This window comes from Mixophyes fleayi, chromosome 4, assembly GCF_038048845.1.
Source record: "Mixophyes fleayi isolate aMixFle1 chromosome 4, aMixFle1.hap1, whole genome shotgun sequence".
Taxonomy (NCBI): Eukaryota; Metazoa; Chordata; class Amphibia; order Anura; family Limnodynastidae; genus Mixophyes; species Mixophyes fleayi.
Window position 1 is genome coordinate 30,627,527 of NC_134405.1, and position 25,877 is coordinate 30,653,403.

At 39.7% G+C, this 25,877-nt stretch overlaps 1 protein-coding gene and 1 long non-coding RNA gene across 2 annotated transcripts in view; both read right to left on the reverse strand.

Moving 5' to 3' along the window:
- Positions 1 to 930: 930 nt before the first annotated feature.
- The window catches only part of LOC142150602 (mucin-3A-like), a 164,275-nt gene continuing 139,328 nt past the window's right edge, over positions 931 to 25,877 (reverse strand). The window contains exons 3-5 of the mRNA XM_075205803.1: positions 1,957 to 2,118; positions 1,060 to 1,160; positions 931 to 971 (exon numbers count right to left, since the gene is read on the reverse strand). Of these exons, the coding sequence (XP_075061904.1) occupies positions 931 to 971; positions 1,060 to 1,160; positions 1,957 to 2,118 (304 nt within the window). The remainder of the gene's footprint in view (positions 972 to 1,059; positions 1,161 to 1,956; positions 2,119 to 25,877) is intronic.
- Positions 8,567 to 12,365, reverse strand: LOC142151163 (uncharacterized). Its single transcript, XR_012691157.1, has 3 exons — positions 12,292 to 12,365; positions 11,451 to 11,549; positions 8,567 to 8,682 (listed from the first exon to the last, which is right to left on the reverse strand). It is a non-coding gene; the product is annotated as an uncharacterized LOC142151163 (long non-coding RNA).

The following is a 25,877-nucleotide window of genomic DNA, read 5'->3' on the forward strand; positions in this document are numbered from 1 at the left end:
CTATTCTCAACAAGAGAGCGTAATGCTGAGGTCCCAGTACTAAGCATTATAAGTGCTTTTTCTAGCTTTATTTTTCCTTAGATCTGCGCTAATACTTTTTTAATTTTTTTTACAGAACTGTTCCAGATGAGTTATTTGGCTGGTAGAACCTTTCAATGTTGAGTTCTGGCTGCTCATGCAAAGGAGACTTGGGGTCTCTGTATCTTAATCTGAGAAAGAAAAAAAAGATTAAGCATGTGAGTAAGGCAAGTGGAAACCACAGTAAAACATGGTAGTGGCAGAGAAAATATGGAAGTTTTCATCTTGCTATTTTTTTGTTGTAAGGAATAAAAAGAAAATGATACCACAGTGTGTAAGAGTAAAAGAAAAATAAAGAATGATCACATACCTGAATTGTTGTGTCTACTGCATCCAGATTGGGTGTGAACTTTTCTTTACTGATATCACTGCTTACAAAGGAGCCTGTATAAAATAACAAACAGTTAAACACAGAAAGAAAGGTCAATGAGTCTCCCTCCCCTGCCCAGTCTGCCCCGCAGGGTGACACAGAGATACAAAATAAAAGGGACCTATGAGTCTCTACCTCCTCCTGCAGGGTGACAAAGATAGAAATGAGCTATGAGTCTGTCTCTCCTCCTACAGGGTCACACAGTGACACAGACAGAAGGAAGCTATGCGTCTGTCCCTCCTCCAGCAGGGTGACACAGTGACACAGACAGAAGGGACCTATGAGTCTGTCCCTCTTCCTGCAGGGTGACACAGACAGAAGGGACCTATGCGTCTGTCCCTCCTCAAGCAGGGTGACACAGTGACACAGACAGAAGGGAGCTATGTGCCTTTCCTTCCTTCTGCAGAGTGACACAGTGACATAGACGAAAGGGACCTATGACTCTGTCCCTCCCCCTTCAGGGTGACATAGACAGCATTTAACTATGAGCCTTTCCCTCCATCTGCAGGGTGACACAGTGACCCTACAACAGTGACAGAGCTTGAAAGTATAATTCAATCTCTACTTTTATATCATTATAATGTTATTGGATGGAGACATATTATACACACCTTCTCCAAATTCTTGGAGATTGGAGAAGCCAGGGCGGACATAACTTTCATCTTCATTAATCTGATACCATTTATCGTCCTCATCCATGGCAAATGGATCCCTAGAGATGCAATACATGAACAGTCACAAATCAGAAGAACAAATTGAATGATGCTCAGTCAAAGAAAACAATTCATAGGAAATTCTCAGGACAGGCAGACTATAGCATCAGACCTGCTCTTTCATCTCACATCACCCACCCCTAACTGCAAGAGAAAAAATGGAGACATTGATGTCGGGGATGTGGTATACACAGTGTCTGTGCCTTGAAATCATTCCTATAAAAGTTCCCAGAGATCTATGGTACATCACATTTTATCTCTAGTTACTCTTGCAGTCAATACCACATAGGCCACTGTTGAACGTTTAAATGTAAACTCTGACACATGCCCAAGGAATTGCACCTAATGTTAAAGAGACCGTAATGTTACCAATAGACTTTATAATGTTTAATTTATATGCTGGTATTAAATATTGCACGCTGCACTGAAAATGGACGCTTTTTTACATGCCTATATGCACTTAACAAGATCAATAGAACACCCCTATCCTACACTGATGAGCACCCTCTTCCAATCCCTTGTCCCATCACAAAATAATTGTGAAATTCTGCCTGTTGAATTAGTCTTTAAATAGCCAAGACATGCACTCACCACCCACTGAGCAAAGCCTTGAAACAAAGGGCTGATGTGTACATTTTAAGGGGAACCTTAAAATTCTACTTAATCATTTTATCAGTGAGACAATTACTACTAATATAATTGCTCTTGGTATACATTAACAACATGGCAAATATGAAGATATTACATAGCACATCCACTTAAACACCAAATACACTCCCTGCTTGCAATACTCACCCTTTTTCATTCTGGTATGCCTTTATCAGGAAATATACCACGGTGGCAATAGAAATGATCAGGATAACAATGGCTGCTGAGATGCCTCCATATACACCTGATTTCCATATTTTGCCTGTGCAGTGTGGACCTGTATACATGTATTCATTTGTCGACGAACAGCTGCATGGAGACACAGTAGCTCATGTTATTCATCATATTTCTACTTGTACTAACACATTACAAATGTAAAAAAATATATATTACACTTCTTATAATTGCAGAATGATAGCTACATTCTTTAATGTAGGAATTAATTAAACTGACAATTAGACCTTGTGATTAAATTAAGCACACTAGCCATTGCGATTGTGCATGCAAAAAAGTACAATTACTATGTATAGCTTAATTTACAGTTGGAAGATGAATGATTACTTTATAAACTAACAACATTTAGATGATGGCATTTAATGGCTATGTAATTCCATAGAATCATACATTACAACAGTCCCACTTTCTGGTGTCCTAAGTGGATGTAACCTATTGGAGAAGACCTGTGGTGTAGTGGGAAATGTGTGTTGCCTGTATAACCCAATATTTCCCAATTTAACATGTGAGAATGTTGTGAGGTACATTCCCTAAGACCTCGTCCTAGCAAGATGAACACCTCTTTCTGTAGTGTCTACGTACTACTGTGTGCAGTCACGTCACATGTCACATTGTCGAAGTCTGTAGACTCCCAGCATGTGGGACAAAGAGGTCTTAGCAGAAAGCAGGGGGGATTTCTTCTCATATGTATGGTAACTGAAAAAAAATAAGGCATGATTCAAGCGGACAAAAAGCCACAAGGGCAATTTGTTGTAAATTATTAACTGATGCGTTTCACTTTTCTTGGTCCTGTCGAGCAATTGTCTTGTCCAACCTAATATTTTGCCCTTAGTTTTGTGTTTTGCTTTACTTCTCTTTCATCTGGACCTCAACCTACATTGTCCTCAAGTAGTATTTATTTGCTCTCTGTAACTGGTCTTCTAATACTTCACGGTTGCCAGTAAACCTGATCACAACCTTTAAAAAGACCTTCATAAATGATAACTTGCCCAAGGCTAGAAACAGGAAAGGACTTCTATGTACAACAGTAACTAGATCCAGAACTAACAACTACATTACAATGAGCCTCACTTTCCAGAAAATGACCGGTAAAGCAGCAGTACACTCACAAACACTGTGACCCTATGTCTTTCTGTAGCACACATCTACCCTCATTACAATTCTGATATTTGGGGGATATTGTATCACAGAACGACATGCAGATCAGGCCCTCAGAAGTCATCAGATCTGTGTAATAATTTTCAAAACCTTCTGCAACTTTACAGAAACCTGTTGAGACATGATGAAATAAATGTAATGAGCTCTGTAAATACAGCAAACATAGCAAATACTTTCTGTCAAGAGATATGTGTTTTTCCTACCTTTAATAGGTGGTATATTTTTTTCCACTTTGATATCTTTATCAAAGCATAACGCTTCTGTGGCTGTAAAAACAAGTAAAGGGGAATACATTGAGTAGATCTGATCCCATGTGCCAACTGGATGCACAATTGGGATGTTAAATACCATGTAAAATCAAACATTGAAAATACTTTTGTGAAACGGCTCAGAACACAAACGTGCCTCCTGTCATCAGACCTCTGCAAGGACACAATTAGTTGTTCTTGTTATTTCTCACTAATCTCCTCCCAAAAACTTAATTTTGCTCTATAGCAATGTTCCACTGGCTGACAAGCGAGCCATTAAAAACAGCTGCTAGACCTTTCAGGATTTTTGTCAGCCAATCATGACTTACCTGTTACACAGGAGACCATTGTCCTAGGAAAACTCTGATTATAATATAAATAGACCAGAACGTACGGATGGGAAAAATATGTGGAAAAATTATTTCAAAATAGATGTAGTTACACTATACCGACAGGCAGTTTACCAGTGATTTACATAGATAAGGTTTTTGGTTTGGAGTTATGTTTATTTTCAAATGCAATAATAGTCAATTCATGAGATGTTTTCTGATTGGGATAGTAGGAAATTAGTTTAGTTTGTTTGGCGAGTTAATTTAGTATGAACCTGTCAACTACACAAAATGGAGGAAATCAATTTATGTGCTTAATAAATGTAGCTTAGCAGCTCACAAGGATCAAATACCGCATGTAAATATCATAAAAATCAGCCAGTACCTGAGTGGGACTACTAGCACCTTGCAAACCAAAAGGCTACATACAGGTTCAGCCCATTGTGTTTAATAATCGGTCAACTTTACATGCTAGAAATATAAAGTGCCAAACTGTGAGAGATTAAGGGCAGAAGAGGTGAGAACGTCCCAGCAAACTTACAAGATTCAGTGCAGTTCCGCTCTGCGGCTTTGCGAATACTTTCATTCACCATTTCAAATATCTCTAAGTACTCTCCGGTAATGTTCAAACTCCCTTTATATTCTATCTCCAGAATCACTTCATGATCCACAACGACACTGCCTTCCCTGAAAAAGACACACACAATAGGCTATTATGGCAATGACAGACTAGGTAGTCATTATTTATTGCACAACACTTCCAACAATATTCCATTTTGACAACCAGGAGTGTATCACTGTATAGTACTTGTATGAATTTTATGGTTTGAATAGAAAGTCTTAGGTGACTTAAAGTATAGTTTGTGTCTCATTTTACCTTACTGTTTAATTTGTATGCTAAAAGTATGACAGATTTTATTATGCATAGGTATAATAAAAACCTTTTAGGGCAACCTTAATGGGTCCCAAACCATATTATAAACACAATAAGGTTTTTTCTGTATCTCATCGGTAGCATGCATGAAGTTTTCTCACAAGTGCAGTACAAAGAAAAGTATTCTCTGCAATGTGTACTGTGTGAGGGCAGGGGCAGGCTGGGCTGGGGGCAGGTAGGTATATGCCCCCAGGGCCGGTTCCATAGTGGGCTACCTTGGGCTGGGTCACTGGGCCATCTGCATTTTTTCCCCTTTAAAATGTCCCTAATAGGCTGCTAAGTCGAGCCTTACCCCTTGGAATAATATTTGCCAGACCTCCCCTGTGTGTCTGACATTTACAACTTGGTCCTGTGCAAGGGTATGTAAAGATTTGAATTAAGACTACTAAAACATAGTTGGAATTATTTTTTAAACATTATCTTTTTTTTAGGAGGGTCATTCCACATCAGATCACCCAAAAAAACATGATTTGTCCACCACCCGTCTCAGATTTTTTTGAAAATTTTTTAGTTAAGAGAGGGTGTCAAAATAACAATTTCTGCCAAATATCTCGACTGTCTGACAATTAGTCGATTATATATTGATTTTTCAATTTATTAAATAATTTACTAATCGCGGCTTCTTTTTCCAGTTTATTTGAAGTATTACAGGTGTTTATTAAGGAATCGACACAAAATTTGAACTCCTAAGGTAACTCTTCCTCCCGAATCCAAAAATCCAAACCGAATTACTGTACCTGCCTCATGTTTAGCGTTACGGCAAAAACGCACATTTTTTGAATATCATTAAAAACGCTAGATTTAATTGACATTAGGGATCCCATTTTTTTGGGGGTGTTTAAAAAAGGTATAAGTTACTACCATAATAAAAATCAGCCAGGTACTCTGTTTCATAGTGGAGAAAAAAAATAATGAAGTTGATGCTCGATTACTGCTGTACAGCATACATAATTTACACATTGTTAAAAACCATACCAAAAAAGTGAACTAAACTGAGGCAATGGGATAAAACTCCCATACAAGGAAATGAAACAAACAGAAACTGATGGGAAGGGGATTCCCTTTAGAGAGACCAAAACTGAAACTTTCCAGAGAAATGAGCAGCTGCCATGATTGACTCTTTCTGAGAGACACAGAAAGAGTCAATCATGGCAGCTGCTCATTTCTCTGGAAAGTTTCAGTTTTGGTCTCTCCAAAGGGAATCCCCTTCCCATCAGTTTGTTTGTTTCATTTCTTGTATGGGAGGTTTATCCCATTGCCTCAGTTTAGTTCACTTTTTTTGGTATGGTTGTTAACAATGTGTAAATTATGTATGCTGTACAGCAGTAATCGAGCATCAACTTCATTATTTTTTTCTCCACTATGAAACAGAGTACCCGGCTGATTTTTTTTGTGGTATAACTTATACTTTTTTAAACACCCCCAAAAAAATGGGATCCCTAGGGGGGTATTCAATTGTTTCTTTTAACGCGCTAAAACAAAAAAAAACGAGCGCTCTAAAAATATTACCGTTAATACGGTAATTACTCGCTAAGTTTCATCTCGCAGCTCCCTGAGCAGCGAGCTGAAATTCAGCCCGCTGGCAGCGAGTAAGTACCGTATTAACTGTTTACGCGCGCAAAATTACCGTATAATATGAAGTTTTTTTCGAGCGCTCATTTTTTTTTGTTTTAGCGCATTAAAAGAAACAATTGAATACCCCCCCTAATGTCAATTGAATCTAGCGTTTTTAATGATATTTGAAAAACGTGCGTTTTTGCTGTAACGCAAAACATGAGGCAGATACAATAATTTGGTTTGGATTTTTTGATTCGGGAGGAAGAGTTACCTTAGGGGTCCAAATTTTGTGTCGATTCCATAATAAACACACGTAATACTTCAAATAAACTGGATAAAGAAGCCGCAATTTCTAAATTATTTAATAAATTGAAAAATCAATATATAATCAACTAATTGTCAGATAGTTGAGATATTTGGCAGAAATAGTTGTTTTGACATCCTCTTTTAACTAAAAAAATTTCGTAGAAATCTGAGATGGGTGGTGGACAACCCTGGTTGAACTGACATGGAATGACCCAGGATTGAATTATACACCTGAAAGAGGTATCTTATCTTTCAGTGTGCCAGGGAGTCTGATATGTGAGTTCTCTTAGGACTCTTAAAATTAATTACTAGGAAGTCTAATTGTGGGACCCCTACTCAGGTGGTCTAATGGACAAGTCAATTTATTAAAATGGTCCTCATACAGTGTGCTGAGGAAAAACCTTGTCATGGGATTTAGGAGATTAGGTGTAGAACTTAATTACTGTAAGAACATCTCTTCTGTCTATTTATGCTGCCACAGAATGAACAGGGAGTCAGTCTGTGATTGTGGGTGGGGCTATTTTTGTCCCAGTTGTACATGTCTAAATGTTGGGTGGTGTATGAATTCAAAATGCAATGCTCAGTGCATTCTCCTTCAACAAAAAAAGAACAGTACTAGTTCCCCATTCCATTACAGACAACTGAAGCTCCTTCCAGATCCTTAGGACAGTGTCCTGATGAGATCTGATACAGTTAAAAATGCTGAGAATGCAGTAATTTCAGCTGCTGTGACATCAGTCTCAACCACTGTGTATTATAGGAATCCACTAATCCACACCGTGCACTTCCGTTTAGCAAGTTTACTTTGCTGTTGGTCTTTATCTGCCTGTTTAGTCTGAATATAATGTAAAAAGGCCAGGAAGTGTAGGTGAAGGTGGGAGGAAGAAGTTTCAAAATCCCTTCCTGCTAATATGGTATCCTGCTCCAGAGGAGTGGCAGAGAGCATGATGGCCATATTTAGTAAAGTATAAACACTCCAGTAATTTCCGTCTTCAGCGTGTTGCCGCACATTCAGTGCGGAAGCAGTGTAATGTGATCACAGCTATGGTGGCTGTAGAGGGTCAGTACAGAGCTCTTCATGGAGGATCACTAACGGACTGAGTCCCGGGAACTCATAATAGGGCATTATAGGGTAAGATTCCTTTTATTCATCAGTGTGTGGAGTAATCTATTATATCGCTACCTGTGAATTGCCACAAAGTAGCGCTACAGCATCAAGACAAGAGTTATAGACATTACTCCTAAGACATCAATAAAACTGTATTTTTTTGCACCCTCTCTATTTTTCATGGCCTTATCTGTGTGGAGTTTGTATGTTCTCACCGTGTTTGCGTGGGTTTCCTCCGGGTGCTCCAGTTTCCTCCCACACTCCGAAAACATACTGGTAGGTTAATTCGCTGCCATCAAAATTAACCCTAGTCTGTATGTGTGTGTGTGTGTGTGTGTGTGTGTGTATTAGGGTATTTAGACTGTAAGCTCCAATGGGGCAGGGACTGATGTGAATAAGTTCTCTGTACAGTGCTGTGGAATCAGAGGCGCTATATAAATAAATGATGATGATGATAGGCTGTACATCATGAGTCACTGATATGCTGAATATTCAGTCATGTCACAAAGTGGCTGCCTTTATTGTGTGCAGGTAGTTCCATGAAAAGGCATAAAAAGTATGTGGGTCAATTGGTTTACACATTAGCTCTTTGGGAAGCTGAGATATATTCTTATATTTTTGTAGCAGCACAAATAACTGCTTATCGTGATAGACATAAATGGTAAAAAAAACTAAACCTTTTTGATTTTCCAATAATATCCCACTATAGACAAAGAAGATGCTCACGTGATTTTCGTGATTTGGACATCTTTGTAGCCAGGAACGTCGTTATAGATTACTTTCATCTTTGCAGAGAGAAAAAAAGAACAAATGTTTTAGATTGCACTGAAACAGAGAGAGAATGAATCAGACAAACATAAATCATTTACTCGCTCACCTCGTTTTTAAATCTACTTTCAAATGTCTTATATTCCGGAGATGTGAAGTTCTTTAGCTCCTCTGTATATTCATAGTTAGTGATTCTCAGTGTCACAGTCACAGTGGTGTTAACTTCTTTGACTACAGGAGACAGTAAAAGGATTATTATGATATTGACTATTTACAGGACATATAAGAAACCCTATTCAAGAAACTGAACCTAGAAGAGGCCATACTTCCTGAAAGGTCCTAGTAGAGGTCTGACTCTTGTTGGCCTGACCCCCTTCCTTAGTTCCTTAGGTGACCCACGTTGGTTGATGTCTGAATAGTTGGACCTTATTTCCAATCTACTCCAAAACCACTTTCTAAACTTCATCCATAATAGAACACACATGACACATTAACAGAAGATTTTTCACACAGCTGTCTGTCTGTCTGGGGTCTCTCCTAAATCTGTCCTTGCCTATTCTCTGTCCTCCCTCATCCCCCCATTCTCTCTTGACTCTTGTCTGCCCTCCATTATCACAACAGGTTGTTTTTGTATTTTCTCTCATTTGCACTCTAAATCTTCTGCATTTCTCTTTGTCTCTTGTCTGCACCACCTTTCCTAAGTCTGCCACATTCTCTCTCTTGCTAAATCCTGCCGCTTCCAGCTGCGTAACATCGCACGCATTCGGCCCTTCCTCTCCCAAGATGCCACCAAATGTCTTATCCACTCTCTGATCATCTCCCGCTTGGACTACTGCAACCTTCTTCTCACTGGCCTCCCCCACTCTCATCTCGCTCCCCTTCGTTCTGTTCTTAACGCAGCCGCTAGGCTTATCCTCCTTTCTCGTCGCTCCTCTTCTGTCTCCCCCCTCTACCTAGCCCTTCACTGGCTCCCCTTCCCCTACAGAATCCTGTTCAAGCTCCTCTCTCTCACATACAAGGCCCTCGCCAACTCCACTGCTCCCTACATCTCCAACCTCATCTCTATTCACGCTCCATCCCGCCCTCTCCGATCTGCCAATGACCGTCGCCTCTCCTCCCCTCTGATCACCTCCTCCCATGCGCGTGTCCAAGACTTCTCCCGCGCTGCCCCCCTCCACTGGAACAAGCTCCCTCCCTCCATCAGAACATCCCCTAATCTGTCCAGTTTCAAACGGGCTCTAAAAACCCACCTCTTTCTCAAAGCCTTCCAGTCTCCCACTTAACTTCCTACAATTTTCTGCCTCTTCCCCCTCCCCTGACTCTGCCCCATTCCCCCTTCTCTCCCTTTAATCCCTGTGTCTCTCTGTCTGTCTACCCCTCCCCTTAGATTGTACGCTCCCTTGAGCAGGGCCATCTCTCCTCCTGTTTCCTTCACTTCTAACTCTGCTCTCCAGCTACCTTTCCCCCACCCCTCTGGGGGTCTCCCCATCATCCGTGCCCTTCCTCTTGGGCTCCAGCGCTTGCTGGTCTTCCCTCCCCCTCTCTCTAGCTGTGCTTTGAGCTTACTGAGTTACTGTGCTTATTGTTTACTGTACCGTGCTGTCCCACCTTGTATTGTACTTGTTTGTCCCTGTACGGCGCAACGGACACTTTGTGGCACCCTATAAATAAAAATTAATAATAATAATAATAATAATTGTTGTTTGTCTGTTCCCCTTGCCTCTACCAACCCATCTCTACTCTATCCTGCAAATTCCCCCTGTGTCTTGCCTGTCTTCCCTCACACCCACTCCACTCTCTGTTGTCTGCACCATCCTTCTAAAGCTTTGCCCCATTGTCACTTGTCTGTCCCCTCTTGTCTCATTATCCCCCCATCTATCTCTTGACCTGTCTGACGCTTTGTCCCTTGTGCGGTAATCATTAGGATGCAAAACACATAGCTAATTAATTATATAAAAGTCATGATAGAATCTGATGGCAATTGTACACAAAAATCCAAGTGTACTATTTAGTGTACTATTTAGAAGAGAAACACCTGAACAGAAAAGAAAAGCTTTAATTATGTATAAAAATCAATTAGCAACCAAAAATAAGTATCCTTCAGATGCCCCAGGAAGCTCAACCTTTGTACCTGCTAAGCCGAGACTGCGTGAGTTGCACATATTGTACAGTACTTGAAGCAGTTAATATATCCTATTTTTATATAATTTCTATAGTATTTTCCAGATACCAATTTGTCTGTTTCTACAGCCCACCTTTGTTTGTAGTATTAAATAGTATAACGATTCATAGCATAGCGTCCTCTCACCCCTATCCACTCAGTATTCACTGAGGTGGACGGTCGTTGCGTGTTGCCACAAATTACATCATCAAGGCTAGTGCCTGTCTATTTTGCAGGCAGTTAAGAACTCCTGCGGGAGAGTGACCTGCTTTCTCAGGAGTCTGGGAGTTATTTCACTAATCCTTCAGTCTCCCACAAATTCCAAGAAATTAATCAACTATGGTGTAGACCAGCTGCAGGGCAACTATGCAGCCTGTGCAGTTCATGTGTATCAGGATTTACATGGTTAATGGCAAACAGACATGAAATAGCTAAGTAGCTGCACTGTATGAGGTTATCATATATAGTATCAATAATAAGCTTTTGTTGAACTTTTAGCACCTGACACATCTGAATTACATATAATGCACAGCTACATTATATTTAGGGACATATATACTATATTGTTGTATGTCTAGATAGCAAAAGTCTCAGAAATGAAGCATGAGTTTCCTTGCATTCCGGGAGATCCAGATTGAAGGTATGAAAAGATGAGGTGAGCAGGACTTGATGACGCAGTTCGCTGCAAAGAGTAGATGTGGCAATCACAGTATCAAGCCCAGCCATCCTCACTGCACTGTGTGAGACAGGGGGCATGACACTGCTGTCTACACTTATTAACAAATGGCATTACATAGTAGATACTGTCCTAGAACTACAATAATATTCAGACACTCACCAGGTGGAAGTCTGTCTAAGATGTCCTCACATAAGGGCCCATAGAAATGGACTATACAATTACACTTATATCCATTATAGGTGCCTCCGTTCTGACATTCTGTTAAAGATAATTGTAAAACAAATGGGGTAATTAGTAATTACACATAAAAGTTCTAACTAATTCAAAACCACTGATTTAAATAAATGTGGCCCTTTGTTGCAAAAAGTATTAAAAGCAGAACATAGTTGTTGAGCTTTCTTAGCAGGGCGTCTGGCAAGGAAATCAAAGAAGGGAAGTGATGATGTCATCTTTCTTCTAAAAATTTTCCTGAAGCTAACCCACCTCTGGGCAGGTATAAAGATTAATGAGTATTAATGAGAGAATGAACATCCCAAACAATACTTGTCCAAATATATTTTCTGTGATGGCATTAAACTGGAAAGTCTGCCATCTTTAAGCACATTGGCTCATAGTAATCACATGAGATTAGCATCATTGGTTGGGACTTGGTGACCCATGGGACTCACTGGGTGTTTTAGAGTTATCAGGTGTCAAGGTACTGTTAATAGTTATGCATCTCTAAACTGATGTACAATAGTAACACTTATGTTAAATTGATTTCTCAGGAAATCCCAGATAGTTATATCTGTAACCATTATTTTGTTATAGTTTATAGTCTGATATTAACAAATTGTAACTTACAATTTAATAATGTAAGAAAAATTAGGTAGAATTAATGATGTTTGATCTCAAGTTTTATTATGTATTATTTATGATAAAAAAACTTTATTCTGCTCTAACTCTTAATAGAGTACAACAGAAAAAAGACATAGAGCTACAATTACTTACAAATACTTACGAATTTGTGTGGAAGAGCCAGCAGTAATTCTTGTTGTAGTTATGGTTGTGGTAGTAGTAGTTGTCGGAGTAGTTAAAGCTATGGTTGTGGAAGTAGTAGTTGTTGGAACAGCTGTAGTTATGGTTGAGGCAGTAGTAGTTGTTGGAGCAGCTGTAGTTATGGTTGTGGTAGTAGTAGTTGTTGGAGCAGTTGTAGTTATGGTTGTGGTAGTAGTAGTTGTCGGAGTAGTTGTAGTTGGAGTTTGGGTGGCAGCACTAGTTGTTAGAGTTACTGCTGTGTAAGTAGCAATAGGTGTTGAAGTAGTTATAATTGTAGCTGTAGTAGGAGCAGTAATTGTTAGAATATCAGTATTTGAAGTTGTTGGGGTAGCAGTAATTTTTTCACTAGAAATTTTAGGTGTTGTTACTGTTGCTGGATCTGTTCCTTGTACAGTTCTCTCAGTTATTTGAGTTGTTTTTGTTCCTGCTAAAACCATTGTTGTTAATATTTTTCCTGTACTTCTCACTGTTATTGCTGTTGTTAATGTTATATCAGTGCTTTGAGGTGTTTGACTCCCAGCTGCTGTATATGTTACAGGAGCAGTTGTAGATGTAGTCACTGTTGTTGGCAAAGCAGCAGCAGTTGTCCTTTTAGAAGCAGGAGATGTTTCTGTTCTTGTTGCATGAGTTACATAAGTTAATTCAGGTACTGTTGTAGAGGTTACTGGTGAGGTTTCTCCTCTTGTTGTACCAGTTATTTGTGATGTTGCTGCTGTTTTTAAAGTTATTTCAGTGCTTTGAGGTGTTTGATTCCCAGCTGCTGTGTATGTTACAGAAGCAGTTGTACCAGTTATAGATATATTCACTGTTGTTGGCAAAGCAGCTGTTGTCCTTTTAGTAACAGGAGGTGTTTCTGCTCTTGTTGCATGAGTTACAGAAGATAATTCCAATATTGTTTTAGAGGTTATTGGTGATGTTTCTCCTTTTGTTGTACCAGTTATTCGTGATGTTTCTGCTGTTTTAGAATTAGTTACCGTAGATGATTTTTTGCTGGTTATAATATTTCCTGAAGATGTTTCTGATCTTGTCGTAATGACTACTGGATATGTTTTTACAGTTGTTGTTTTCGCAGACGGCAGAACTTCTGCTGTTGTCAAAACCGTTAAAGGGGACGTTTCTGCTCTTGTAAAATCAGTTGCAACCGTTGTTTCTAATTTTGGAACGTCACTTGCAGGCAGTGTTTCTTCTCTAGTTACTGAAGTTGATTGTGTTTTATATGAAGAAGTTGCTGGAGATGATTCTGTTTTTGTTGTACCAAATACTGGAGATGTCTCTGAACTTGTCACAGTCACTGGAGATGCAATTGCAGTTGTTATTTGTGATGTTGCTGCTGTTTTTAATGTTCTATCAGCACTTTGAGGTGTTTGACTCCCAGCTGTTGTATATGTTACAGGTGCAGTTGTTTGAGTTATAGATGTAGTCACTGTTATTGGCAAAGCAGCAGCAGTTGTTATTTTAGTAACAGGAGATGATTCTGCTCTTGTTGCATGAGTTACAGAAGATAATTCCGATAATGTTGTAGAGGTTATTGGTGATGTTTCTCGTTTTGTTGTACCAGTTATTCGTGATGTTTCTGCTGTTTTAGAATAAGTTACCGAAGATGATTCTCCGCTGGTTATAATATTTCCTGAAGATGTTTCTGATCTTGTCGTAATGATTACTGGATATGTTTTTACAGTTGTTGTTTTCGCAGACGGCAGCACTTCTGCTGTTGTCATAACCGTTAAAGGGGACGTTTCTGCTCTAGTGAAATCGGTTGCAACCATTGTTTCTAATTTTGTTACGTCACTTGCAGGCTGTGTTTCTGCTCTAGTTACTGAAGTTGAATGTGTTTTATATGAAGAAGTTTCTGGAGATGATTCAGTTTCTGTTGTACCAAATACTGAAGATGTCTCTGAACTTGTCACAGTCACTGGAGATGCAACTGCTGTTGTTATTTGTGATGTTGCTGCGGTTTTTAATGTTATATCAGCACTTTGAGGTGTTTGACTTCCAGCTGTTGTATATGTTACAGGTGCAGTTGTTTGAGTTATAGATGTAGTCACTGTTGTTGGCAAAGCAGCAGCAGTTGATCTTTTAGTAACAGGAGATGTTTCTGCTCTTGTTGCATGAGTTACAGAAGATAATTCTGGTATTATTGTAGATGTTATTGGTGATGTTTCTTCTTTTGTTGTACCAGTTATTCGTGATGTTTCTTCTGTTTTAGAATTAGTTACCGAAGATGATTCTCCGCTGGTTATAATATTCCCTACAGATGTTTCTGATCTTGTCGTAATGATTACTGGATATGTTTTTACAGTTGTTGTTTTCGCAGACGGCAGCACTTCTGCTGTTGTCATAACCGTTAAAGGGGACGTTTCTGCTCTAGTGAAATCGGTTGCAACCATTGTTTCTAATTTTGTTACGTCACTTGCAGGCAGTGTTTCTTCTCTAGTTACTGAAGTTGATTGTGTTTTATATGAAGAAGTTGCTGGAGATGATTCAGTTTTTGTTGTACCAAATACTGGAGATGTCTCTGAACTTGTCACAGTCACTGGAGATACAACTTCTGTTGTTAATTGTGATGTTGCTGCTGTCTTTAATGTTATATCAGCGCTTTGAGGTGTTTGACTCCCAGCTGTTGTATATGTTACAAGAGCAGTTGTACCAGTTATAGATATATTCACTGTTGTTGGCAAAGCAGCAACAGTTCTTTTAGTAACAGGAGATGATTCTGCTCTTGTTGCATAAGTTACAGAAGATAATTCCAATATTGTTGTAGAAGTTATTGGTGATGTTTCTCCTTTTGTTGTACCAGTTATTCGTGATGTTTCTGCTGTTTTAGAATTAGTTACCGAAGATGATTTTTCGCTGGTTATAATATTTCCTGAAGATGTTTCTGATCTTGTCGTAATGACTACTGGATATGTTTTTACAGTTGTTGTTTTCGCAGACGGCAGAACTTCTGCTGTTGTCAAAACCGTTAAAGGGGACGTTTCTGCTCTTGTAAAATCAGTTGCAACCGTTGTTTCTAATTTTGGAACGTCACTTGCAGGCAGTGTTTCTTCTCTAGTTACTGAAGTTGATTGTGTTTTATATGAAGAAGTTGCTGGAGATGATTCTGTTTTTGTTGTACCAAATACTGGAGATGTCTCTGAACTTGTCACAGTCACTGGAGATGCAATTGCAGTTGTTATTTGTGATGTTGCTGCTGTTTTTAATGTTCTATCAGCGCTTTGAGGTGTTTGACTCCCAGCTGTTGTATATGTTACAGGTGCAGTTGTTTGAGTTATAGATGTAGTCACTGTTATTGGCAAAGCAGCAGCAGTTGTTATTTTAGTAACAGGAGATGATTCTGCTCTTGTTGCATGAGTTACAGAAGATAATTCCGATAATGTTGTAGAGGTTATTGGTGATGTTTCTCGTTTTGTTGTACCAGTTATTCGTGATGTTTCTGCTGTTTTAGAATAAGTTACCGAAGATGATTCTCCGCTGGTTATAATATTTCCTGAAGATGTTTCTGATCTTGTCGTAATGATTACTGGATATGTTTTTACAGTTGTTGTTTTCGCAGATGGCAGCACTTCTGCTGTTGTCATAACCGTTAAAGGGGACGTTTCTGCTCTTGTGAAATCGGTTGCAACCATTGTTTCTAATTTTGTTACGTCACTTGCAGGCTGTGTTTCTGCTCTAGTTACTGAAGTTGATTGTGTTTTATATGAAGAAGTTGCTGGAGATGATTCTGTTTTTGTTGTACCAAATACTGGAGATGTCTCTGAACTTGTCACAGTCACTGGAGATGCAACTGCTGTTGTTATTTGTGATGTTGCTGCGGTTTTTAATGTTATATCAGCACTTTGAGGTGTTTCACTCCCAGCTGTTGTATATGTTACAAGTGCAGTTGTACCAGTTATAGATGTAGTCACTGTTGTTGGCAAAGCAGCAGCAGTTGTTCTTTTAGTAACAGGAGGTGTTTCTGCTCTTGTTGCATGAGTTACAGAAGATAATTCTGATATTATTGTAGATGTTATTGGTGATGTTTCTTCTTTTGCTGAACCAGTTATTCGTGATGTTTCTGCTGTTTTAGAATTAGTTACTGAAGATGATTCTCCGCTGGTTATAATATTTCCTACAGATGTTTCTGATCTTGTTGTAATGATTACTGGATATGTTTTTACAGTTGTTGTTTTCGCAGACGGCAGCACTTCTGCTGTTGTCATAACCGTTAAAGGGGACGTTTCTGCTCTAGTGAAATCGGTTGCAACCATTGTTTCTAATTTTGTTACGTCACTTGCAGGCTGTGTTTCTGCTCTAGTTACTGAAGTTGAATGTGTTTTATATGAAGAAGTTTCTGGAAATGATTCAGTTTCTGTTGTACCAAATACTGAAGATGTCTCTGAACTTGTCACAGTCACTGGAGATGCAACTGCTGTTGTTATTTGTGATGTTGCTGCGGTTTTTAATGTTATATCAGCACTTTGAGGTGTTTGACTTCCAGCTGTTGTATATGTTACAGGTGCAGTTGTTTGAGTTATAGATGTAGTCACTGTTGTTGGCAAAGCAGCAGCAGTTGATCTTTTAGTAACAGGAGATGTTTCTGCTCTTGTTGCATGAGTTACAGAAGATAATTCTGGTATTATTGTAGATGTTATTGGTGATGTTTCTTCTTTTGTTGTACCAGTTATTCGTGATGTTTCTTCTGTTTTAGAATTAGTTACCGAAGATGATTCTCCGCTGGTTATAATATTCCCTACAGATGTTTCTGATCTTGTCGTAATGATTACTGGATATGTTTTTACAGTTGTTGTTTTCGCAGACGGCAGCACTTCTGCTGTTGTCATAACCGTTAAAGGGGACGTTTCTGCTCTAGTGAAATCGGTTGCAACCATTGTTTCTAATTTTGTTACGTCACTTGCAGGCTGTGTTTCTGCTCTAGTTACTGAAGTTGAATGTGTTTTATATGAAGAAGTTTCTGGAGATGATTCAGTTTCTGTTGTACCAAATACTGAAGATGTCTCTGAACTTGTCACAGTCACTGGAGATGCAACTGCTGTTGTTATTTGTGATGTTGCTGCGGTTTTTAATGTTATATCAGCACTTTGAGGTGTTTGACTTCCAGCTGTTGTATATGTTACAGGTGCAGTTGTTTGAGTTATAGATGTAGTCACTGTTGTTGGCAAAGCAGCAGCAGTTGATCTTTTAGTAACAGGAGATGTTTCTGCTCTTGTTGCATGAGTTACAGAAGATAATTCTGGTATTATTGTAGATGTTATTGGTGATGTTTCTTCTTTTGTTGTACCAGTTATTCGTGATGTTTCTTCTGTTTTAGAATTAGTTACCGAAGATGATTTTTCGCTGGTTATAATATTCCCTACAGATGTTTCTGATCTTGTCGTAATGATTACTGGATATGTTTTTACAGTTGTTGTTTTCGCAGACGGCAGCACTTCTGCTGTTGTCATAACCGTTAAAGGGGACGTTTCTGCTCTAGTGAAATCAGTTGCAACCGTTGTTTCTAATTTTGTTACGTCACTTGCAGGCTGTGTTTCTGCTCTAGTTACTGAAGTTGATTGTATTTTATATGAAGAGGTTGCTGGAGATGATTCTGTGTTTATTGTACCAAATACTGGAGATGTCTCTGAACTTGTCACAGTCATGGGAGATGCAACTGCTGTTGTTATTTGTGATGTCGAAGTCACTGGAGATGCAGCTACAGTTGTCTCACCTTTGACAACAGTTGTTTCCACTCTGGTTGTTACAGAAGATAATTCAGCTTTTGTGCTAGAAGTTGTTGGTGATGTTATTCCTATTGTTGAAACAATTACAGGAGATGTTTCTTCTCTAGTAATACCAGTTACTAGTGATGTTTCTGCTGTTTTTGAAAATGTTACAGATGATGATTCTGCTTTTGTTACAAGAGTTACATAAGATGACTCTGTAGTTGTTGAAGCAATCACAGGAGATGTTTCTCTTCTAGTTTGAGTACCAGAAGATGATTCTGCCTTTGTTGTGCCAATTCCAGGCGTTGTTTCTGAACCTATTCTCACAGTTACAGTTTCATCACGAGCTTCAGTTGTTTCTACCACTGGTTCATGAGTTACAGATGGTTCATCTTGCATTGTAGAAGATACTGGTGATGTTTCTAATCTTGCTGAAGCAGTAGAAGGGAATGTTCCTGCTCTTGTTGTACCAGTTATTTTTGACGTTAAAGAGGCTGCTGAGGGTGATTCTGCTTTTGTTGGTTCAGTTATAGTAGATGTTTCTGAAAGCATCTCTGTTAATAGGGATGTAACTGTCAATAATTCAGTTACTAAGGAGGATGTTGTCTGTTTGTCTCCAGAGTCTTCTTCTGTTGTGATTACTTCAGTAAGTGTTTTTGGTGTTGTCTCTATTGCTACAGAGCCTTCTGCTGTTGTTAATATTTTAGTTACAGTTTGTTGTGTTGTTTTCATGTCTACAGAGACCCCTGCTGTTGTGTCTATTTCAGTAAGAGGTTTGAGAGATGAAAAACTGTCTTCAGAATGTTCTGGTGTTGTGTATACTTTAGTCACTGTGTTTTGTGCTGTCTCAATATCTCCTGCACCATCTACTGTTGTCAATAATTCAGTTACAATGTAGTATGTTGTCTCTATGTCTCCAAAGCCTTTGTCTGTTGTGATTACTTCAGTAAGTGTTTGTGGTGTTGTCTCTATTGCTACAGAACCTTCTGCTGTTGTTAATATTTTAGTTACAGTTTGTTGTGTTGTTTTCATGTCTACAGAGACCCCTGCTGTTGTGTCTATTTCAGTAAGAGGTTTGAGAGATGAAAAACTGTCTTCAGAATGTTCTGGTGTTGTGTATAGTTTAGTCACTGTGTTTTGTGCTGTCTCAATATCTCCTGCACCATCTACTGTTGTCAATAATTCAGTTACAATGTAGGATGTTGTCTCTATGTCTCCAAAGCCTTTGTCTGTTGTCATTACTTCAGTAAGTGTTTGTGGTGTTGTCTCTATTGCTACAGAGCTTTCTGCTGTTGTTAATATTTTAGTTACAGTTTGTTGTGTTGTTTTTATGTCTCCAGAGTCTCCTGCTGTTGTGTCTATTTCAGTAAGAGGTTTGAGTGATGAAAAACTGTCTTCAGAATCTTCTGGTGTTGTGTATACTTTAGTTATTGTGTTTTGTGCTGTCTCAACATCTCCTGCACCCTCTGCTGTTGTTAATATATCAGTTATTATGTAACTTGTTGCCTCTATGTCTCCAGTGCCTTTTTCTGTTGTAACTAAGTCAGTGTTTGTGATGTTGTCTCTATGTCTACAGAGCCTTCTGCTGTTGTTAATATTTTAGTTACAGTTTGTTCTGTTGTTTCCATGTCTACAGAGTCCCCTGTTGTTGTGTCTATTTCTGTAAGAGGTTTGAGAGATGAAAAACTGTCTTCAGAATCTTCTGGAGTTGTGTATACTTTAGTTATTGTGTTTTGTGCTGTCTCAATATCTCCTGCTCCATCTACTGTTGTCAATAGTTCAGTTACAATGTAGGATGTTGTCTCTATGTCTCCAAAGCCTTTTTCTGTTGTAATTACATCAATAAGTGTTTGTGATGTTGTCTCTATGTCTACAGAGTCTTCTGCTGTTGTTAATATTTTAGTTACAGTTTGTTCTGTTGTTTCCATGTCTACAGAGTCTCCTGTTGTTGTGTCTTTTTCAGTAAGAGGTTTGAGAGATGAAAAACTGTCTTCAGAATCTTCTGGTGTTGTGTATACTTTAGTCATTGTGTTTTGTGCTGTCTCAACATCTCCAGCTCCATCTGCTGTTGTTAATATTTCAGTTATTATGTAAGTTGTTTCCTCTATGTCTCCAGTGCCTATTTCTGTTGTAATAACGTCAGTAAGTGTTTGTGATGTTGTCTCTATGTCTACAGAGTCTTCTGCTGTTGTTAATATTTTAGTTACAGTTTGTTCTGTTGTTTCCATGTCTACAGAGCCCCCTGTTGTTGTGTCTATTTCAGTAAAAGGTTGGAGAGATGTATAACTGTCTTCAGAACCTTCTGATGTTGTGTATGTATCAGTTACTTTGTTTTCTGTTGTCTCTATGTCTCCAGAGCCTTCTTCTGTTGTTAATATTTCAGTTATTATGTAGGTTGTTGCATCTATGTCTCTAGTGCCTTTTTCTGTTGTAACTCCATCAGTAAGTGTTTGTGATGTTGTCTCTATGTCTACAGAGTCTTCTGCTGTTGTTAATATTTTAGTTACAGTTTGTTCTGTTGTTTCCATGTCTACAGAGCCCCCTGTTGTTGTGTCTATTTCAGTAAAAGGTTGGAGAGATGTATAACTGTCTTCAGAACCTTCTGATGTTGTGTATGTATCAGTTACTTTGTTTTCTGTTGTCTCTATGTCTCCAGAGCCTTCTTCTGTTGTTAATATTTCAGTTATTATGTAGGTTGTTGCATCTATGTCTCTAGTGCCTTTTTCTGTTGTAACTCCATCAGTAAGTGTTTGTGATGTTGTCTCTATGTCTACAGAGTCTTCTGCTGTTGTTAATATTTTAGTTACAGTTTGTTCTGTTGTTTCCATGTCTACAGAGCCCCCTGTTGTTGTGTCTATTTCAGTAAAAGGTTGGAGAGATGTATAACTGTCTTCAGAACCTTCTGATGTTGTGTATGTATCAGTTACTTTGTTTTGTGTTGTCTCTATGTCTCCAGAGCCTTCTTCTGTTGTTAATATTTCAGTTATTATGTAGGTTGTTGCATCTATGTCTCTAGTGCCTTTTTCTGTTGTAACTCCATCAGTAAGTGTTTGTGATGTTGTCTCTATGTCTACAGAGTCTTCTGCTGTTGTTAATATTTTAGTTACAGTTCGTTGTGTTGTTTTCATGTCTCCAGAGTCCCCTGTTGTTGTGTCTATTTCAGTAAAAGGTTGGAGAGATGTATAATTGAGTTCAGAGCTTTCTGATCTTGTGTATATATCAGTTACTTTGTTTTGTGTTGTCTCTATGTCTCCAGAGCCTTCTTCTGTTGTTAATAATTCAGTTGCTGTTTTCTGTGTTGTTTCCGTGTCTCCTGAGTCTTTTGGTGTTGTGATTGATTCAATACCTGTTTGTGTAAGATAATAACAATATTATGTTATCTCAATATCCAAATATGTCATTCAATTACATATATACATCCCATGTGTGCACATTCTGATTGTAAGAGCTGTAACATTTATGGCTACTAGTAATGTACACTGATTACCTTGAGGCAGAAAATCTACTAGACACCTTTATATTATAGAGGTTGGAGATATCAACAATTTGCGGTCCAAAGTCTAGCCTCATAGGAAATAATTCTAAAAGGTATTACCTGCAGGTTCTGGGTGGGCTTAATTTTAAAGGATATGTACCTTTTGTCAATACCATTGAGCACAGGCCAACATGGATTGCCAACATTATTAACCTCATTTGTGTCTCAGGAAGTGAAATGAAACAGTAAACAAATCTGTGAATACTTTTTTTTTTATAAATTGAACCCAACAGATAATACTGTATCTGTTTGTATCAATTTCTATCTTTCTCACCAATGATGTGTATACCCTCATGAATGTGCACAGTTTCTCACCATTCAACACAGTAACGCAGCCTCTTGCTTGCTAGTTAGTTTAAGCTGCATTAAAAAACCAAAGCCAAACTCAAGTCTCATATTTATGTGAAACCCCTATTCACTGTGGTCAAGCAAGGACTGAATATATATAGACGGAAAATATATAGTAACATGTGGCACGGGTTTGAAAAGTCATGGTCTGAGGTAACCGGAGTTCTTGCAATGTAAAAAAAGAAAACTTGGTCAATACCAATAAGTGTGAGTTTTCTTTAGGACAAGTATACCTGCTTTGCAGGTGTTAATGCCACAGAGGATATATCATGTACATAACTCCGTAGGATTTGGCCTTCTCCTCTTTTCTCTATACATCTCCTCCCTGGGTGATCTCATCAGTTCCCTTGGCCTACAATACCAGCTCCATGCCAACAACAATCAACTCTACATCTCATCTCCTGATCTCTTCCCTTCCCTCATCTCTTGGGTGTCTAGTTGCCTCTACAACATCTCCTCCTGCATTCCTTACATTTTCTCAAACTCAATATTGTCAAAATTAAACTCATTTTCTTCATCAAGTGCCTCCTCCCCTCCTGTCCTCTTTATCACTGTTGACAGCACCACTATCTCCTCTGTTCCTCAACTCCACTGCCTAGCTGTCCATCTTGACTCTTCCCTCTCTTTCACCCTTCACATTCAATCTCTTGCATAATCCTGTCGCTTTCAGCTTCGCAACATCACCCATATCAGATTATTCATCTCCAAGGATGCTAGCAAAATTCTTATGGACTCACTGATCATTTCACATCTTGACTACTGTAACCTTCTCCTTACTGGCCTCCCCCTCTCCCATCTCGCTCCTATTCGATCTATATTTAATGCTTCAGCTAGACTTATCTTCCCCTCTCGCAAGGATATCATTTTATTGTAGGGACATGGTTTATTTTAGGTTTCAAGCTGCAAGATGCCAGGATATCATTTAATTTTGTTTTATGGGCAAGCATGGATTACATGGATGTTGATGAGTACTGCGGTTTTTTATTTTATTTATTTCAAATTAAGTTTTTTTTAATTAGGGGGTGTGTGTTTTATTTGCAATTTGACTTGGTGCACCACAGCACCTAGCGCCCAATGGGTACCAGGGCATGTTTTCACTTGTGGTTTCCCAAGTGCCAGCATGCCCTGGCAGCCATGGGTATGATGTTGCTTGCAGGACTACATGCACCAGCATGCACCAGCATGCCCAAACTGTTAATGGCAGTCTGGGATTGATGGGACCTGTAGTGCACCATGCCCAAAATGTTTTTTTTACCATGAAATATTTTTTAATACTCCACCCAGGGTGTGGGCTGGATTTTCTAGGGAATCCAGTCCTGTGGTAACCACCTTGGTGTGGTTGTCATTATGTCAGGGGGACCCTATGCTGCGGGTTTCCCTGTTATAGTGTCACAAGCCCTGCATGGCACATCCTAGTGCTGGTAATAGTAAAATTGGGAGCACCCCATGCTTTTAATTCTCCTGATTTTGCTAGTACCAGCCTAGGCTGACAGCACGAAGGTTAAGATGTTTGGGGGATGCACATTGTTCTTTTATTATGTATTGATGTTTTATTCTAATTTGCCGCTCCTCACTGACAGTTTCAGGAAGTGATGTCATCACGCCCGACTGTCAGTGAGAAGGGATCCCGGAGCAAGGTGGAGTCACTTAAATTCTGTTACTGGGCCAGTGCCGGTGGACAAGTGGGGAAGCAGGTGGTGCGGAGTGCATACAGGAATGTCGGCCCTTGTCTTGCTTACCCCACTTATCACGTTCCACAGGCCCTGTTTCTATTCATGCACTAAGTGTAAATAAATCAAGCTGAATACAGAGTGGTTTTAGTGAAAATATATATATATATATATATAAATATACATATATATATGAGCCATATATATTTACTTAAGACCCTAAATTGAGTCCTTGCTTCCAAGGGCCTGCTCTTACCCCAGAGCCCTATTTGACATCACTGAGATGCTCACAGTACCAACTGCCAGTTTCAAACACTATTGGAAGTGTCATCATAAGCAGCGCAGCCTCAGTGGGATCCTGGACATATGAGGAGTTTCAACTTCTTCTCTGGCGTTGATAGTGAAAGTGAAGGTCCCGGCTCCAGCAGAGAGAAGGTGCCAGCAAACAGCTCCATTTCAAGTGTGAACAAATTATATCAAAAGTTGATACATTTTAATATTCTCTTGATACATATTAACTGAGTGACTTTGTACACAGTCCGTTCATGAAATCTCATTATAGTTGACAGAATACCTTGCTATGTCTTTCTATTCAGCGTTAGTATTGGCTTTGGCACAACACGGCAAAATTGTATAACTTTCAGGAGATCAACTTGAAGAATCTATTGGTCCTGTTTTTACCCAGAACATTGTATCATTTTGCTCCTCAGCTATTTGCTGCATTTAATTTTCCAGTGCCGCCGACTCGTTCAGCTCTTTCTGTGGCAGTAAAATAGATATTGCATAGTAGATATACTCTGGGACACTTTTGTATGCTGATGACATATGACACAGAGCTTTATTTGATATAAATCTGGTCAAAGTTTTATCCCTTGCAATTGGTGCCACTTATTGTTCTCAGGAGTGAATAACTCCACCTACTGGTGATAGAGGGAACCGTCATTCTGTAGCAAGGCCCTGTCTGTATCAACGGCTCCTCCTGGTGGTGAAAAAAATTAAGTAACTGCCTTACTTTTCGGGTCATTCCCACAGTACATTCCCTCTCTTTCTCCTCCTTTGAAGTTCACTCCATCCGTCTTTTCTCCACCATCCACCTCCGGGTCTCCATCATCTACCACCCCCCTGGCCCTACCTCCCTTTTCCTGGATAACTTCGCTGCCTGGCTCCCTCACTACCTTTCCTCCGACCTTCCCTCCGTCATACTCGGCAACTTCAGCATCCCCATTGACAACTGCTCAGACACTGCCACCATCAGACTTCTCTCCCTCTCCTCCTCCTTAGGCCTCACCCAGTGGACCTCCTCCCCCACCCACCATCTTGGTCACTCCCTCAACCTTGTTTTCTCGCATCTCTGCGATCTCTCCGAGATCTCCAACTCTCCCTTCCCACTCTCTGACCACCATCTGCTCTCTTTCACTATGTCCTCCTCCCCTGCTCCTCCCCTTCCTAAAGCCACCCTCACCAGACGCAACCTTGAAGCGATCGACCCCATCTCTTTCTCCTCCTCTCTTGATTCTCTCCTTTCTCCCTTTCCCTCCCTGGCCTGCCCTGACCAGGCGTCCTGTCTCTACAACCACTCCGTCACTACTGCCCTTGACGCTCACACCCCTGCCTCTCCCAACTGCCAACGCCGTCTCATCCCCTAACCATGGCACTCCAAACTCACCCGCTTCCTCAAAAAGTGCTCTCGCACTGCGGAACGTCTCTAGAGGAAATCTCGCTCCCTGGTTGACTGCTTTCACTTTAAATTTATCCTCTCCTCATTCTCCTCTGCCCTCTCCCTTGCTAAACAAACCTTCTTTAAATCCCTCATTTCTTCTCAGTCCTCAAATTCCCACCATCTTTTCAACACCTTTAACTCCCTTCTTTCTCCCCCCACCCTCCGGTCCCTCTTTCCCTCTCAGCTGCTGACTTCTCCACTTTTTTCTCATCCAAAATTGAAGCCATCAGACTTAACATCTCCTCCTCCAGCCCCTCACCCGCTGCCATTATTGCTCCAGCCCCCTCTAACAAACAACTCTGGTGCTCCTTCTGCCCCACATCAGGCGAAGAAGTTAGCTCCCTTATTCTTTCCTCCCTCCCCCCACTTGTCCTCTTGATCCCATCCCCTCTAACCTCCTTCTCTCTCTCTCTCCCACTGTCTGCTCCTACCTGGCACACCTCTTCAACCTATCACTCTCCTCTGGTGTTGTACCCTCCTCATTCAAATACGCTCTAATCTCTCCTATCCTAAAAAAACCCAATCTCGACCCCACCTCCGTCGCCAATTATCACCCCATCTCTCTTCTCCCCTATG